The following is a 19,542-nucleotide window of genomic DNA, read 5'->3' on the forward strand; positions in this document are numbered from 1 at the left end:
CGGGTGGTCAGGCTCGCTGACTTGGTTGACGCATGTCATCGGTTCCCCATTGCGCAGATCGATGCTCATGTTGTTGATCACTGGATTGTCTGGTCCAGACTCGATTATTTACAGACCGCCGCCATATAGCTGTAATATTGCTGAGTGCGGCGTAAAACTAAACTCACTCACTCTTATTCACTAACACTATGTAGGATTTATTGCTGGAACATAGCTAGAACGGTGTAAAACCATACTCGCTCACTTGAAGACGCCTTCTTATACGAAATATTGACGCAGGATGTGATTATTTGTTCAGTTATGGGAAAACCCACGTACTTTGGTATCGGAAGTAGTGACATTTTCATCGATAAGTGGTTTGTCTGTTCCTTATTTGATTATTTATGTCGCATCGATAAATCCTGGGAAAAGGCCGAAAGTCGTATAAAAAGCATCCATTAAAATCATGAGGCTATTAGGGACAGAAAGGTCAAGTGTCATAATTGGCAAAAGACTCAGCTGTAGATGGGTATCGATGGACACAATATACATGTACATTGATGTCGTAGATAACTGGAAACATGTAAAATGTGAAAAAAATAAACGTTTATTATTTCATTATTTGTTTACAACAATTATTCAGAAGGCATGCAAATGTTACTTTTGCGTTTTTTACCACACGTCAATACGTCACATCAAAACACAAACACGCAGAAAGGTGTATAAAATAAAACAATATCCCCAAATTTGGAGAATCGGATCCATGTAGCCACCGCCAGGTGGTAAGCAGAGTAGTCTCCCTTGGAAAGTGCACCTGTTACAGGCGCTTCTATCAATACCGCCTCGCATAAATAACATTTGAATTCGAAAGGGTGAGCGAGTGCGTCGGATTTTACGCCGCTTTTAGCAATATTCCAGCAATATCAGAAATGGGCTCGCACATTGCCCCTTTGTCGGAATCGACCCTCGGCGTGACGAGCAAATGCTTTAATTACTAGTCTACTCCAACGTCCCTTTATCGAAAGAAACAACTGAGGCATAAAGGACATTGATCTGTTTATTACTGTGCGAATGTCTTTGAAACATCGATTGAAATATACATTACAATACATTTCATTTGTCTTTTTAATTGCTACTCGATTGACACTCCTCTCATCGTGAGCTGAATATAATAACTGTCGTCTGGACAACAGCTCATGGTCTTCTCTGATGCTCCACCGTAGTGATACACATGTGCAATGTACATCGACTTGGTCACTCCTTCCCCTTGTATCTTACACGTGGTGGGCGAGCTTGCTAAAGCGCCAGGTTAGTGATCCAGCGAGGCTGAGGTCGTGATCGAGCCCTACTGTGACCGGGTGCAAAACCTTTGTGTGCAGATTACTCCAGCCTTGTCACAACCCCTAGGGTACAGTACACAGCCACGTGCACTTATAAAACCCCACAAATCCAGATGGCGGCCCCATGATTACGAACAAACACCTAGTTGCTGGTACAGCAACGTGCAGTAACCTCGGACAAAGTACGGCGACTCTGTTCCAGTTTACCCAGCAGTAAATGGGTGCCTCTTTAGGATGAGAAAGCCTAGTGGCAGCAAGAACTGTACATTCCCCAGGGGCTTGAGATTGACATCCGGTGATCGAGCTGGATATCGGCGCTGTATAAATGTTAGCGGTTATGTATAAAACTAACATACGGTTACACTAATAATAAATTTACACTTGCATAGGTTATATATACTCATTCTTTGTTACAGCAAAATGATAATGATCCGTCAACTGGAAGATAAATAAATTGAGTCTAGTCATGTGGTTCTTGACCATTATCTTAAACATCATGCTGAACACAAACTCGGTCTGATTAGTAAAGTTCTTCTAAAAGACGCCAATGTCTGATTGTAGTTAATCAAGCTACTGAGGAGAAACCAGAAGTTCGACCTTGGACTGCGGAGCCCTCTGTCCGTAATCTACCCAGGAGCCCTGAAACATATTGTAACAGACTTAGTTTTACATCCTTATCCTGTTTGTAAAACTGGCTTAAGTTTCAGATGTCATTTGCACTTTGATATATAATTAAATGATTTTGGAGTATTTGGGTCCTTTTTGACGTGAACACGTGAGAATTATCTCCTTTCCATACCTGTCATTTGTAAAACTCCACAATATTTGTATGCTTTTTATGTTACTCAAACTCCGCCCACTCCACTCAGAATAACAGACAGGGGTGCTATGTCCCGCTTCTCGATACAAGTATCCCCTAGTCTCAGTACTGACACTAAGTTTACTAACCTAGTAGGTCACGTCAGGTAACCCTTGAGCATTAGCATTCGGAATCGTTCGGGAACAAACCTTTCCGAGGTAAAAGTTCAAAAGGTATGTGTGTCTTATGACGAGCATAGTCGCCTTTTATGGCAAGCATGGGTTGCTGAAGGCCTGTTCTACCCCGGACCTTCACGGGTTTAACGAAAAACACCGAGACTAAGTTTACCTAGACTGATGTATGCAGAGACCACATTATACGATCATAGATCATTATTTGATCTCTTGGCATACCAGGATTATTATGCCTGATGGTCGAGTTACAGCAAAGTTTAATCACATCTCTTCACTGGCTCTGCACGCCATAGCCCGCATTCGTCACCACTCGCCCCTTTTCTGTCATTCGTAGCTACTCGCCTCTTTCCGTGACCTACAAGAAGACTCGTACCCTTCTCGTACGCCATTATCAAATTGTGCGTAGTAACACGCATTTCGAAACATGAAAATGGCGGAACCGTTGAACTTTGAAACTTCGCTAAACTATGCAAAGCACAATTTAAACATAAACGTTGAGCTAAAGGATCAACAACTTTCAACACTGAAACATATCTGCAAAGGTAATATGACCGTATTCTGGTTTTTCCCACGGGATGTGGCATATTCTAAGAGCCTTGTTTAGAAATTCAGAGTTATTTTTACCCTGGTAATAGTACCAGACAATTTTCATCTCCATCCCCGTTTGCGCTTAGGCAGGGCCCGGCCTTAAGACATGGCCACGAGACGGGTACGAGACGCCATCCGGCGTGCCAGGATGACACGAGTAGTTACGAATGTTTTTCTGTAAGCTCCAACTTGTTCCGGAATAACACGAGTTGGTCACGAATGACGTCGTAGCATTCGTAACTACTCGCCTCTTTCCGTGAAATACAAGAAGCAATACGGCTTCCCGGAATGACCAGCGAAGTTACGAATAGCCGTCGCAATAGCTGTGAGGAGTTGCGTGCCTGGAGAAGCCAGAAACCAACGCACGGAGGTCCCAGTTCGCTGGATTGTAAACACCGCACTCACCAATATTCCAACTAAATAGCGGCGGTCTGTAAATAATCGAGTCTGGACCAGACAATCCAGTGATGAACAGCACGAGCATCGATCTACGCAACTGGGATACCATGACACGTGCCTGTCAAGTCAGCAAGCCTGACCACCCGACTCCAAGCGGCTCCGGGGTGGCATGTCACGTTTTCGACAATACACAGTTACTTACATAGTACAGAGATACGTCCTCGTGCCCGCATGCACTGGCGGCCAAGGCGAAGATACAGGCGGTGAGGCCGACGTAACAGTACGTTGTGATGGGCTGTTTCATGTTCACCCCTCGATTCTGAAACACTGAAACACACATGTAGATGACAGTTTCCTTACGAACAGGGTGGGGGACTTTTGGAAGCAAGCTAATTAGGTTCAACTGGGCCTTTACGAGGAGGATGCGGTTCTAATTCTGTGTGTTAGAAACCCAGTTTCCGATGGTTCTAATGTGGTCACACTGCAGTGCGGCGTGGAAGCTAACATTCACTTTAGCTCCGATACCCCCACATTCATTCATCAATTAGTGTCATTTTTCTAAATGGAATTCGAATATCGCTGGACGCAGGCGATTTTTTTAAAATCACATTTCTCCAAACACAATTTCCGTCATACATGTATAACAGAAAGAACCTAAAATCGATTACATTCCTAATAGAAAGAAACCTAAAACCGATTACATTCCTAATAGAACGAAACCTAAAACCGATTTCATTCCTAATAGAAAGAAACCTAAAACCGATTACATTCCCAATAGAAAGAATCCTAAAACCGATTACATTCCGAATAGAAAGAAACCTAACACCGATTTCATTCCTAACAGAAAGAAACCTAAAACCGATTACATTCCGAATGGAAAAAAACTAAAACCGATTACATTCCTAATAGAAAGAAACCTAAAACCGATTACATTCCGAATAGAAAGAAACCTAAAACCGATTATATTCCTAATTGAAAGAAACCTAAAACCGATTTCATTCCGAATAGAAAGAAACCTAAAACCGATTACATTCCTAATAGAAAGAAACCTAAAACCGATTATATTCCTAATAGAAAGAAACCTAAAACCGATTTCATTCCGAATAGAAAAAAAACTAAAACCGATTACATTCCCAATAGAAAGAAACCTAAAACCGATTACATTCCGAATAGAAAGAAACCTAACACCGATTTCATTCCTAACAGAAAGAAACCTAAAAACGATTACATTCCCAATAGAAAAAAACTAAAACCGATTACATTCCGAATAGAAAGAAACCTAAAACCGATTACATTCCCAATAGAAAGAAACCTAAAACCGATTTCATTCCGAATAGAAAGAAACCTAAAACCGATTACATTCCTAATAGAAAGAAACCTAAAACCGATTATATTCCTAATAGAAAGAAACCTAAAACCGATTTCATTCCGAATAGAAAGAAACCTAAAACCGATTACATTCCTAATAGAAAGAAACCTAAAACCGATTATATTCCTAATAGAAAGAAACCTAAAACCGATTTCATTCCGAATAGAAAAAAACTAAAACCGATTACATTCCTAATAGAAAGAAACCTAAAACCGATTACATTCCTAATAGAAAGAAACCTAAAACCGATTACATTCCTAATAGAAAGAAACCTAAAACCGATTACAAAACCGATTTTCGTTTTCGATCTGAAACGCACTTAAAGCTTCAAGCTTCAGCAAGCTCACATTTTGCACGGATAGAGTTTCCTTGCAAGCATAGAGTTTTCCAAGACAGGCACTGAATGTGATCCTTCGTCTATGACATTCCTACCTGTGACATTCACACCTGTACAACTGCACCTCACGCACACATTTTAAGACAACACGTACATGCTACCAAGTCCTCTTTGGCTTTGAATGTGACACCATCCTCTTGGAACATGGACGTATAGGGCACATTCGCGGCTCCTGGAATGTGACCTGTTTGGAGGTCAAGGTCTTCCTTCTTCATGCCGAGGGCAGGCATAAAGGCCTGCAGCACTGCAAAGATAATACCGTTTATTGTATACATGGACGACACACAGTGCAAACGGTGTGGCAAGAGATTCATGGGGAATGCTCTTTTCAGTAAGTCACATTTTCCAGTACCCGTTAGGATCGTCCATAGAAATACACCGAAAGGTATTTAAAACAAAATGTGTACTACAATAGAACAAAAATTAACGTCGATCGTAAAGCGAATGTTCACACATGAACATTTGACAACAACTGGAACTGCATCAGTGCTCTTCTTTAGTTGCACTGCTCTGCTTCTGCTTGGGTTGATATTGTTTCACGTCACATGCTTACAGTCAAATTCTTGCTATATCACGTCGGATTGTAATAAATCACGTTCTGACAAGGCTGACAAGTGGTTGAACATGTTGAAAGCATGAACACAGATCCAAACCGTTAGGGTATATGTAAACATGATCAGCTACACCCTACTACTCTGACCTAGATTCCGAACTGCACACTTTAGATTATACATTTTCACTATACTCATATACTATACTGATTATGTTGAATCTTCAATGTCCGGGGCTGCCAACTGTTCTGATCTGACATGAGGGTTTCGACATTTTCTGCCGGAAGTTACTTACACGGTGAAGGTTCTTGATGATCCCCGGCGAAGTTTTCAGAAGGTCTTGTGTCCACCAGATGTATGTAAGCTGACTCCATGACGTCGCTGAAGGACATCATGAGACTGGCATCTGCAGTGACGGCCACGTCTCCTCTCTGTGTGGAAATATACCGAATGTAACGTACTATAAGGTATAATGCAACTCATGGAAGCATTCTAGTTATGACGCGTTAGATCCAAGCTGTCCTCGATAACCTCCCACGACAAACGAAGCATCATAATGAAGGCGATTCCAGGACAAGCGGATCATGTCATGGCGAGGACATGATAGGGACAGGAGAAGACATGGCAAGGACATGGACCACTGGTCTACTGTACAGGGCAGATCCAGATATGTATGAAAGGGGTAGCTATTCGGTCCTATCGTGCAAGGCATTATACAGACAAAATGATCGGGTGGTCCAGATCTCGGCCTGAACTCATCCTGTATTTACAGTTCAGGGCCCAGAGTTTCGAAACTCTCTTAGCATTAAGATAGTCGTAAGTGTCATCCATTAACATTAACTTACACCTATCTTAGCGATAACATAGAACCTGGAAAATCTAGGCCCTTGGTACTGGCTTTACGAATATCATCGATACAATGTCATATTTCATTGAGATCTTTGACAACCACTGATATCTAGTTAAACAACTGTTATCGTAAAGTGCGCTGATCCTTGTGAATGATAAAAGAAACAGAACACAAACACAGGCGTGCTGTGTCCTACCGCAAGGTATAAACATGTGTACAGTAGAGTAAAATTCCCCACCGGGTGTACTGTTGTCTCCACCCTCACGAGTACCTACCAGGTGTACTGTTGTCTCCACCCTCACGAGTACCTACCAGGTGTACTGTTGTGTCCACCCAAACGAGTACCTACCAGGTGTACTGTTGTCTCCACCCAAACGAGTACCTACCAGGTGTACTGTTGTCTCCACCCAAACGAGTACCTACCAGGTGTACTGTTGTCTCCACCCTCACGAGTACCTACCAGGTGTACTGTTGTCTCCACAGCCACTGCTATCTACAGGGTATTCTGTTGTCTCCACAGTCAGGGGGCACCTACCGGATGTACTGTTTTGCTTTTCTCCATACAGATGGGATACCTACCGGGTATTCTGTTGTCTTCGCAGTCACGGGGTAGCCTTCAGATCTCCACCGCTTCAGACCCCCGTCCAGCACTGAGACGTTCCGTATCCCATACGCCTAGAATGTGCAGGCAGAATAAGTGAATGTGTACTGTTGTACATCTCGTTAGAATCTACTAGCCATTACCGGGGAATAACAATATCCATGGAATAGTATACAGAGTTCACAGACAATCACAGAATTTTTCTGTTCTGTTGATTCTGTCAAAACTCATTGCATGGCAGATCTTAATTTTCGTCAATAAATGAGGTGCGTTAGTGAATTTAATTGTAAGCCACTTTTAGCAATATTTCAGTAAATTCACCGGGAGAGGTGGTTTGGGGGGCACAGAAACGGACTTATATATTGTACCCATGTGGGGAATTGAACCCGGATCTTCTGCGTAACGACCGAACGCTTTAAACCATCAGTCCACCCCACCACCGAAAAAGGAAAACCTTTTAACGATTACATGCGAAGATACGATGACGTGTGCCAACCACGTCAGCGAGCCATGTCCCGTCCGTCGCACCGTACTAAACTCATCCCCTCACTGTATGAAATATGTATTGGGTATGAGGAAGAAGGTGTCCATTCCATACTGATGTTAATTCACTATGTTCAGTACATCGTAGTTATGTAACATCAATTGTTAGATGTCTGTTAGCTAAGGGGATTGGAAAAGAATGTTTACTCGCAACATCCACCAGGCTCTTGGAGCGGCAAACCCATGCTCGTCAGCGTTTTCGTACAGGACAACATGGCTGGTTGTATTAATCCCAACAGATCTCGCGTAATCTTGAAATACCGTAGGATCTGGCAAGTTGACTGGCAGATATTTCGTTGGCTTTGTGTCTTTGAACAAGTTCAAAAATTGGGCACCGTCTATGTGGGCACTGGAACAGAGAAAACACGATTCAAGAAGAATGATGTGTGTTTCTAAAATTAAAGCTAATCTTCCTGTTCTTACAATATCTATATTACATGTTCAACTTCCTCCACACTTTCACAATTAACAACCTACCGCCTATAACACAAATACATGTACATTTAAATGTTATACACCATTGCGACTATTCCATATTTTTGTGGGTTTGGGAAATTTGAGCAATAACCTCTATTGGGGAATTAACCATGACGTAAACCATGACGTAAACCATGACGACGGAAGGTCTGCAGAGCCAGTTTGGTGAATAGCGTGGCGGTGATCATCACGCTTACTAACACTGCAAGTATTTACCACATTGGGCTCGCAAATCAATTGTAATGATCATCCCTGGCTTAATTCCATCAGGCACATAATAAACAGCCTTGGACTAAGTAACGTTCTAATCAGTCCACTTGGGTATTCTACTCCACTGCTAGTGTCAAACGTTCAGGGAATCCTTACGGACCAGTTTATTCAATATTGGAGATAAAATATCATGGCAGGCTCAAAGGGTATCAATTATCGATGCTACAAACTCTCCCCAGATGTTGAAATATATTCCCTTTCCCACTAAAGTTGCATCACAACAACTATTGATATTCCGATCATCAAACCATAACCTTAAAGGGGTGAGACTGGTCGCTGGAGTGGAACATCCAGAAAAGAGCGACTTTTCCCTCCTTGCATCTCAGCAATCGCAGATGAATTTCACTATATTTTTACATGTGAAGCTTTTAATTCCGAAAGACCCATGTTCATCCCAAATCAGTTTCCAACAATGTCCGAATCTCTCAAAAATGGCAAACCTCAAATCCAGAAGAACAAACACTTCATGCAACTTAGCAAAATATATTAGAATTGTTTCCAAAGGCTCCAAATTAAAAACAATATATAAAATTACGCTTTTTCATTTTGTTATGATATATCTTTGTATGTGTTGTATACGTCGATGTACACCCGTGCTATCTTGGCACTTATTGTGTTTATTTGCATGTAATTGCCTCATGTACCACCGTTGGTGGGTTGTTGAGAGTAAGATGGTGATGGTGACGGGATTGTAGGGGCACCTGCAACCACCGACTCATACTGGCAAACCAAGGGTCATAATGCATGTTCACATACTTGCGCTGTACCTTTTGTACGTTTGATTGTATAAGTAAGGAATATTCCGGCCATATAGTAGTGGTCTGTGAATAATCGAGTCCGGACCAGATAATTCGGTGATCAAGAGCGTGAGCCTACATCTACGCAAATGGGATGCGGTGACATGTGTTAGTCATGTCATATGTGCTAACCAGCAAGAATTACCCGTTTGCCTCTTCGTACGCCAACGTTGTTGTAAGATCAGTTCTAACCCGGATCTCTACATGTCTTTAGCACATATGAAACAGCTCTCTTCCACGGCGATGTCGAACCTCCTGAGAATGATTCAAACTCCGGACCAGATATGCAGTTTCCTCCAGGAAATGTGTGGAACTTTCCACATATTTATTCAGCAGTTGACATATCAGATAAAATTCAGTACAATGCGGCAGGTTCTAAGTGGAGTTGACGATTGTGTAAACTTTTCCACCTTTGAGTCCGCTGTTGGTAAGATGTTAGATTTGTGATCATCGATCTCTCTGGTCATCCTGACACTCAATATATCCGATACACAGATTACATTGCCCTTTAAATGTTCTTGGTAGTTCAGTTAACCCACTAGACACTATGCACTACCATGACATGTGCAAGCACACACGCACAAACGCGTGCACGGATGTTCTGGTTTGACAGTTCCATATTTGTGTAAGTAAAATCTTCCAAGGACTTGCCTGAAACTGATAACTGAAACTTTGAGGTGAACAGCCTACTGACAGATAACATGGTCCATGCATAGAAAACTCCGTACATCAAAAACTGTCGCACGCGGTGTTGTCTGTGTTTGTCGAACTGACCTCAATCAAATGTTGAGCTATTCACAGGGTGGAAGAGCTGTCCATACGAAATGTGGAGTTGCCCAAAAGCTACTCCATTTCCTCGCTGGACAGTGAAAGAAGAACACGTGGCGCAAGAGTAAAGGCACTTTTTGCCTTGACACTCTCTATATTTATTGCAATTGCGCGTTAAGCGAGGGTCGAAACAAGGTCGGGGAAAAGAATCGTTTCAACACTAAATGCGACATCCTCAGTAGCCGATACACTTTCCTGTGCTGTTTGTCAGTTCTTATGTATTGTCATATTAGGTCTTCATTCACAGTGTAGGCTTTGTTGCGTCATTATTTGTTTTCAATCATCGTCGAAAAATGAATCTGTACATTGAAGTAATTGTCCATGCAGTTGCATGGACTTTTAGAGAGTACCTTTTAGAGCATTGAGTGTCTAAATCTCACGGACTTGACAGTGGAAACGGTAGTGGATCAACTTAACATGCAGTCTGAGGCCAAATATGACAACTTGTAGAACTTAACGCATGTGTGACTGAGGTCAAACCGAAACATGAGTCTCTCATGAACCAATTCAGACAGATCCGAATTTTCTCGTATTAATGTGAAATGAGACACTACAAACCTGATGAAGAAGTTAAATGATTCACAATTCATCTGGCTCACTGGTTACACCTGTCATGTGATCGTTGCGCTTATGAAGTTGTTTTTTTTTGCAAAGTACAATGTGATTTGATGTAATATCAAGGCCGTACAAGACCACCGAACGTTTTGAGATTTCAACGATTTGCATATCTCCGTTTGTCAGAGCACGCTGTCAGCGCGATGCACGAAGGAGCGCAATGATGCGATATACACGTGATTAGATGTTTCAAATACTGATTAATACTTATATATCCAGTTAAATGGTCACAAATTCTGGACTGGTTATTGCGCTAAGTTACTAAGTTGCGCAATAGGACGAAACCCGCTCTGTTTCTGTTTCTGTTTCTTTTTGGACAGTGCAAGTTTGCTGACTAGTCTTGTACATGTCATTACTCTGCAAACGGCATGGCGCGCTTGGATGCTTCAACATGGCAGATGATAGGCATGAGGAAAGCAGGCATGCCCCTAAGGCAAATTTCAGAGCACTTTAATGGTCAATGGTCAGCAGACGTATCCAAACACATAACGACAGGAGGTGTGAGGGACAGACCTTGTCATGGTCGACCTAGGAAGACCAGACTACGTGACGATCACCGTTTGGGTAGAATGGCGAACCATGATCCTTCTATTTAGTTAGCCAGGAAAGCCAATAATGATTATAGGTAACAGACGTCAACGTCTTTAGTGAGTTAGTTACAAAACGACTGGATTAAAGGCTCGAAGACTACTCAAACGCACACGTCTGAAACCTTGGCATACCCATAACCGATTACTCTGTGCTAGGTAACGTCAAAACTGGAACATTCGAACCTGGCAAAGGGGTAATTTGGACGCATGAGTCATGCTACAATTTGTACTTTTGCTGACGGTCGTTTACGTGTCAGACGGGCAACCAAGGATGAGCTGAACCCAACGTGTGTCCTTCATACTGTCGCTGGGGACTGCGACTCGGATGAGCTGAACCCAACACGTGTCCTTCATACTGTCGCTGGGGACTGCGCCTCGAATGAGCTGAACCCAACGTGTGTCCTTCATACTGGCGCTGGGGACTGCGAGTCGGATGAACTGAACCCAACGTGTCTTCTTCATACTGGCGCTAGGGACTGCGCCTCGAATGAGCTGAACCCAACGTGTGTCCTTCATATTGGCGCTGGGGACTGCGAGTCGGATGAGCTGAACCCAACGTGTGTCCTTCATACTGGCGCTGGGGACTGCGACTCCATCATGGTGTGAGCTGAAGTGACTTATGACGAGAAGGCCGACATCAATGTTGTCCAAGGATCAATGGCAGGGGTAAATTATCGCTGTGAGATTATTGAAAAGACAGCTATTCCTTTCCTTCACGCCATACCTGAGACTGCTCGCCCACATCGTGCTATTGTTTTACAGGAAGCCGCAGAATTGAGTCCCTTTAATGGCAAAGTCAGAGTCCGGACCTCAGCTCGATTGAGTATTATAGAATGAGACTTGTAGACAAGTAAACCGGTGTGATCAACCTCTTAACAACTTTCAAGAGCTTGGATATATGATGTGTTGAATGCTGGTAAAAACTTAGCAATATGATTTATGCATGATCTAGTCCTCTCCATGAAGCGGGGATGTCAGGAGGTGATAGACAGCCGAGGTGACTCCCATTACTGAGGATCATTATGTCAATTTTGACTTTTGAAAACTATGTCATCAAACAGCCCATAGATTACTGTCTGTCCTGAACAGTCACACACCCCACCTTACACTTAAAAGTATTCCTGTATGCCCAAACCTTTTCAGATCTCTATTTGTCTAAAGCATTATCATGTCAAAAATATGCAGGTTAAAAGCACACCATAATGACTGGAGTTTGTCTTGAAATAATGTTTTAGTACCTTTGAAGCATTGGTTAATAGACATCCACACAATGTGTGCGTCATCATAAAGCGTTAGTGGTGAAAATGGCACTTCATGTTCCATAACGTCGGACAATTATGGGGTTGCTTGACTTTTACCATTAGAATGTTTATTCAGAAACTACAACATTCATGAAGAAACATTCTTCTTCATAACAAATACAATCAGAATAAAGTTTGGTGACATAACAGTTGAAACTGCAAACTGTCAGACTTTATTTCTGTACAAAGGCCATCGGAACCATATACACACGGTTTCAACATACAACACAAGTTACACATATGTATACACACCCATCCTCATGCATATATACACATACTCTGAACTTACAATGTGGGTTAATAAGGGTAAAATCTATAAGTGTATGATATAATACAAATATGTGATGTGGTGTTTAATATAATCAATCTTGTAATAACTTACATCTACGTTCATAAGTGTGCATTATATATAGACTGAGCATTTTTAAATTATGTACATTATTTGTCAAAAGTAGATTCTTAAAGTTGGACATGTTCGCAATGAGGTCACTGGGTAAGTATTTACGACGTAAATCATCATATCTTGGACAAATGATAGTAAATGGTATTCGTCCTCTAGGCCTCCCGAACAGACAGGACATGTTCTCAGATTTGTTTTAATTTTATACCATCGTCCTTCATTAAATTTTAACCTTAATAATCCAGCTCTAAATCTAACTAAATATTTACTTAATTTGTAATCTGCAATTTCAAATAAGTATTTTACAGGGTTTAATAAGGTTTTGAATTTGAACTCTGTACAAAACATAACGTGTACTGTTGTCAAGATCAGATTTCCAGTTTTGTTTAAAAACGCGTTTTAAATATTCTGATAAAACTTACACAATTTCCAACAGTTTGTGAAAGACAAACAAATCCAAATCAATAAGAAAACAGCAAATACCGTATTTTTGAAGTCCCTGTCTCATAACCTAAGTTATCAAGATTAAGTAACATTTCATAGGCTTTCCTTGGAATTCGATCTTTATGCATAGTTGTTATTTTAATCCAGTAGTTTAGACAACGGGCAGCTGCGTTTGCAAAAATGGGATAACGACCACATTCACCAAACACCACTGCGTTAGGTGTCTGAGATCCAACGTTTAAGCATAATTTACAAGCAGAAAGATGTATTTTCTCAATACATTCATATTTTTTTATAACCCCCACATTTCTGAAAGCATATAACAATATTGATTGTATTTGACTATCAAATATTTTGAAAAAGATATCAGGTGATAACGTACCAATTTTTCTAAGTTTGCCATTTAATTCCACTAATGCTTTTTTGCCACGTAAGAAGAGATCTGATAATGACTTGCCGAAGCTAACATTGCAGGTGAACAGAAAACCAAGATACTTATAGCTATTGACTATTTTAAAATTATTACCTTTAAAGTACCATACATCTGTACCTTTAAGTCTACCTCCCCTCCTAAATACAACTGTTTACAATATTAGATTTATCAAGGTTAACGTTTAAACCCCACTTCTCTGAACACAATGCTAAAATGTGTAGCTGGTTTTGAAGACCACATTTAGTGTCTGAAGCTAACATAACATCATCAGCGAAAAGTAGCATAAAAATTTCTATTATATCCGGAAATAACTGAATTCCATGTTTTCCCTTTTGTGAAATTTTTGTGGAGAGCTCATTTATGAATAGAGAAAAGAGTACTGGACTACCTGGTTTTAGACCAAAAGGACAGTTAAAGTAGTCTGTGAAATGAGAATTACATCGTACGCATGATTTAACGGAAGAGTAATTACCTTTGAGCGCTAGCACCATTTTTCCCATCCAAACCATAGCTTGATAACAATTTCCATAATTTATATCTGTCTATTGAATCAAAAGCCTTCTTAAAATCTATAAAAGCAACAAACAATTTTTTTCTTTTTTTTTTTTGCACAGGCATTTTTCGATAAGCGCATTTAAAGTGAAGATATGATCCATAGTAGAATAACCTTCTCTAAAACCCGCTTGGGTTTCTGATATCTTGTTCTTCAGAACTGCCCATTGTGTTAAACGATTATACAATATGCTAGTACATAATTTACTTAGAACACTTAACAGTGAAATACCCCTGTAGTTGTCTGTGTTGTGGATATCACCTTTCTTATGTGATGGAATTATTATTGATTTACTCCAGGCCTCTACGAAGCTACCACTCTCAAACAGTTTTTTAAATAACACAAGCAGAAATGGCGTAATGAGCTTTTCAGATGATTGGATCATTTCTGATAAAATATTATCAACACCAGGCGATTTACCAATCTTTAACCATTTAATAGCATCATGACTTTCTTCTTCTTTAATTACACATTCCAAAACCAATGTTCCTCAGCATCGCATGATTCAGGACATAGACTTGCAGCACATGTGGCAAATGTATTTTGATATTGGTCGATCAGTTTTATCAAACAGTGATTTGAAGTGATTAAACCATGATTCGTCAGAGATCTCCCGCATTGGTTTCCTCTGGTTAGATATATTTCTCGCTTCCTTCCAGAATAATTTAGGGTTATGTCTAGAGTTATATAACTTTCTGACTGTTTGCTGTTGGCTTATTTTTATCTATTTTCTACAAGTATTCCTATAAGTATTTCTGAATGTACAGTACTTCTTTCTATTTAAGTTATTTTTATCATTCCTAAAGCGCTCAAGGCCTTTTCTTGCTTCTAATTCAGCCCTGTGACAGTCGCTACCGTAAAAGCTCTTAGGTCTAGTTTTACACGGAGGTGGCATTTTCATACAACTTGCAGCTTCTAAAATATAATGTGCAAACTTGGAGACAGCACTATTAAAGTCTATTGAAATTTCATCACTGAGTAAATCTAGTATATGTTTCTGTCATATATGTTACCTACGAATATTTGTTCATCACATGGTTTCCATTTATATTTTACGCTGTAATCCCTTTCCTGTTGTTGCTCATAGTAACTTTTTGCACTTTTAAAACTACGTACTAGTGGCATGTGTTTGCTTTCAACTCTATCACGTATTTCAAAACTAATAAAGTACTTGAATAAATTGGGGGACGACATAAGACCAATAACACTACAGCCCTGGGCCCCGTTTCACAAAGCTCTCGTAAGCCTAAGATCTCGTAAGTTTCCTCGTAGCCATTGTGCCTCCTATGTTGTAACACAGGAGCTACGGATACTACGAGAAAAGTTACGAGATCTTAGGCTTACGAGAGCTTTGTGAAACGGGGCCATGGTCGGGAACGTACGTGAACTGACCTTGTTCATCGCCTCTCACGCGACCATTAAGTAGAAATAAGTTAAAAACATAACAAAAGTTCAGAAGTAAATTCCCAAATCTGTTTACAACAGTATCTTGGGTTCACCTCGTGTCTATAGGTACTGGTTCATCTTCAGGAAAATACTGGTCAGCTCTATCATCTGAAACTTCTGGTGGCTGATTACCATTTCCAACCCGAGCGTTAAATATCACAGTCAGCCATGTAATAGGGGTTGTCTAGTAACCATTCTTCCAACTGGTCAAAAAGGATACTAGTTTGTACGTTCTTATAGAATGTTGAACCTTCTGGTGGAACGTATACAGCAAAAGAGTAAAATATCTCGTTCAATATTCAACATATGTTTGTTTAGGCGTAAACAGATAGCATTTGATATTGTAATGGGTATCTCTGAACAGTATTGTGAAAATGAATTCCTGATAAACATGCAGATGCCTCCAGAAAGTCTTCCATAGTTAGACAATTTCTGAGCTGTACAAAAGTACAGTTGAAAATCAGATAACTCTGGGATGGTGACCAAAGTATCAACAAACGTTTCGTATAGGCATATTCGGTCAAACTAACTTATGAAGGTTAAGGAATCTAAGTCTTGTAACTTGCTCTTCAGGCCATCGATATTCCATGAAAGGAATGTAAAAGGAACAAAAGTGTTCTTATTGCAGCGATCGCTACAATTTGTGTCATCAAGACGTGACATCAGCAGGTATTTGTAATTGGTTACAGGCCCGACCGATTTCCTATAGCGGTGACATTGTATGGGCGCTTCTTGTGGGTATAGGTTTGGGTGCGGGTGTCGACGTCGTCGGATTGTCAACAATAAAGCTGACGTTGTTAGGCGTCTGACTGCTTTGGCAGTGTCCTGTCCAGACCGACTGTTTCTTGACTAGGTCGGCTCGTTTTCGGTTCCTTTGGGGAGTGTTCCTTAGGTCGGGTGACCAGACGTCCGTTCTTAATAAGCAATGAGACCACTACCTCTGTGTTCACAGATTTTGTCGCGTTGACGCTTCGTCGGGTCATTAGATACTCCAACTGCAGACTTCTGGAGTTCTGGTCGGAGGTTTAATGCGCTGATTTTATCCTCAGACAAAGCGAATTTGACAATAAAGGGGCGTCATCGTTGACTGTCACGTTGAACAGTCCTACCCGGTGCGCCCTCTCGATCCTTGCGTTTTCCCAGGTGCGGTGGGAATGTTGATTTAAGATATTTAACACAGCGTCTCTACAGTTTTGGTAAGTGTCGTTTTGGCTCTCATTTACATTGTAAAATATCACGTTGTCTCTGTGACTAAAGGCCTCGAGCTTATCCAGAGTCTCAGCTTGTTCTTCAACTTGATCTGTCACATTGTCGTTTATCGTTGATAAATTATCCATATTTGGGCAAAATAATTCCTGTTAATATTCAATCCCGTTAGCATCCTCCTCAACCATACCGACACGATTTTCTAAGCTTCTGAGTTTCGCATTGATCTCTTTCATTTCTGATTTCAAAACATTGATGTCATCTTGTATAGATCTGCTAAAGTCTCTAATTTCATCCACAAGAGCATTTCATTCTATTGGTAAAAGACACTCAAACGACTGGTATGACTGGACAACAACATTCCCAAATCTCATCATAGTCAGTGAAAGAGATAGATACACTCTAAAAAACACCGCACAAGCACTCAGTCTACACATGTAGTGAAAACTGCTATTGTGTTGTGTGTCAGGTGAATACCTGCCAACATGGCCTACCTGTCGTGTCCCGGGTGGGTGTGAGAAAGTCCCGATGCTAGCCCTATACAGACCTAAACCGACCATCCTTCGGGTAAGGAATACTCTCCGATGTCTTAGAAGTGAAGCAGATGTATTTGTTACGGATGGTTGTTCGATTTTCTTATATTATTTTTTTCTTATGTCAACTTCAACAGTAAACTCCCAACGCAGTGGACAGTCTGCTTTCTGAGTGTGAACAACTCCATATCATATGCTCAGTCTAATTTATTCTACGATAATTTAAAAAAATACTGACGCAATAAAACCTACAATGTGTCTAAGAACTTACAGCTATAAAGGGCGTATCGGCTGATGAGGATGTCGTTTTTAGTGTTGAAACGATTCTTTTCCGCGATCTTGTTTTGACTCTCGGGAGGGTACCCTCGTTTAACTGCAATGAATATAGACGGTGTCAAACTATTACAGAAGATCTGTGAATTTCTAGACCTGTCTGCCAAATGGCATAACCTGATATATTTGCGAAAGAAGGAAAATGCGAGGGAAAACTTACCTTTTCTTTTGTACCACGCTTTCACTGTCCAGCGAGGAAATGGAGTTGCTTTTGGGGCAACAACACAATTATTCTAGTGGACCTCGCTTCCACCCTGTGTTACTGGATATTCGTAATGAACGTTCCAAAGGACATAACTCTATGGGGTTTGCTTGAAATAGAGCCGGTAGAAAACGATTGAGTCGATTTAATGCAACGTTGCATTAATCCATTCGAACTCTTTAATTTAATATTGTAATCTTCACACATAATATAATTTGGAATAAATCATACGGTTGCTTCACTGGAGGTTGATAGTTAGCATTGATGAAAGAAATGCAATAATGTTTTTATTAAAGGTGTGGCATAATAGCGTGAATCTAAGGTGACGCTGTGTTACAAATGAGTGACTGACTTTCGTTGAACATCGCTTTTAGCAATATTCCAGCAATATCACGGCAGTGGACACCAGAAACAGGCTTCACTCATTGTACCCATGGAGAATGGAACCTAGGTGTTCGGCGTCACGGACAACGTCACAACTAGGCTACCTGCACACAGGATTTACATCTGAAATAGAAGGATAATTAAATTCCAGATGTTTACTCATTCACCTTACCTTTTGAAGTCTTCATCACCTAACCCGTTGATTGTGATAGTTGTGTCAAATATCCTCAACTCTGGATCGGAATTTTCGATTTGTGTGGCCAACCATTGCGGGGAAACGAGAGGTGTCGCCATTTTCTCACGGTTGGAAGAGCTGACCAGCCTGACGACTACTCAGGTCAGATTTAGGTCAGCTGCTCTTATCAATAAAGAACCTCTTCAAGGTGCAAACCATGCATCCGAAAGTTTATCACTTAAGTTGGCGTAACCGTACGTCACTGGTAATCTCTTTGCGTTCGAGAACCTCGAGCTGAATAGAAGGCGCATGTAACTACAGACAGTGGGGTGAAGTATGGCTTTTGTGAGACAATGACAGCCTCTGTTATATAATCTGTCGACCCAGCTTTTGTAGAAAATCTTCCAGACTACACCAACTAGCCACATTCTATTCAAGCATGCCTTAACCAGCCTCTTTGGCGCAATAAGAAAAATAGTTACTTTGTTGGTCGTTTGGGGAAAGCGTTATTTGAGTCACATCCACGGGGCCTTGTATTGCTTAAAATAATATGCCAACAAGCGTAGGTCCAACAAGCGTACAGTGACATCCATACTTATATAAAGAAGGAAAGGGATGTAATGGGCACAAAGTTGTCAAACACCCCACTCTCGATTATAGGGGAATTCTGGGTCGGAACTTGTGGAATATAGCCGCGATTCTTACCGAAATAAGTCAGATAAATTCCCTCTCGAATAAATCCAAAATTATCAAAATCGGTGCACTATGTACCAAGTATCATTGCTTGGAACTCGGGAAACTCGGGAACTCAAAACCTGCCTACAAGAAAATCATCGCCTCCCGGAGAAGAAATACTACGCATTTCACTTAAAAACACCCGATCGGCGAAAAAACATAACCTTCCCGTAATCGCTAGATATTCCGCTTTTGTTCTACAACCTCTCA

General features: G+C 40.9%; 1 protein-coding gene across 1 annotated transcript; it reads right to left on the reverse strand.

The window, feature by feature from the left end:
* Nucleotides 1-1,889: 1,889 nt before the first annotated feature.
* Nucleotides 1,890-5,990, reverse strand: LOC137278897 (thiosulfate sulfurtransferase-like). The gene is made up of 4 exons (XM_067811396.1): nt 5,912-5,990; nt 5,160-5,309; nt 3,502-3,626; nt 1,890-1,958 (listed from the first exon to the last, which is right to left on the reverse strand). The coding sequence occupies exons 1-4, from the start codon at nt 5,988-5,990 to the stop codon at nt 1,890-1,892; spliced, it is 423 nt and encodes a 140-aa protein (XP_067667497.1).
* Nucleotides 5,991-19,542: the final 13,552 nt, after the last annotated feature.

Source organism: Haliotis asinina, chromosome 3 (assembly GCF_037392515.1).
Source record: "Haliotis asinina isolate JCU_RB_2024 chromosome 3, JCU_Hal_asi_v2, whole genome shotgun sequence".
NCBI lineage: Eukaryota > Metazoa > Mollusca > Gastropoda > Lepetellida > Haliotidae > Haliotis > Haliotis asinina.

What these genes read in the sequence shown, in the direction of transcription:
- LOC137278897 (XM_067811396.1), bottom strand. Translation starts at nt 5,990, where the DNA reads ATGGAGTCAGCTTACATACATCTGGTGGACACAAGACCTTCTGAAAAC. An exon ending in TCATCAAGAACCTTCACCGT is followed by an intron (nt 5,310 to 5,911) that starts GTAAGTAACTTC and finishes TTATCTTTGCAG; the next exon opens with TGCTGCAGGCCTTTATGCCT. An exon ending in CAAAGAGGACTTGGTAGCAT is followed by an intron (nt 3,627 to 5,159) that starts GTACGTGTTGTC and finishes TGTGTGTTTCAG; the next exon opens with TGTTTCAGAATCGAGGGGTG.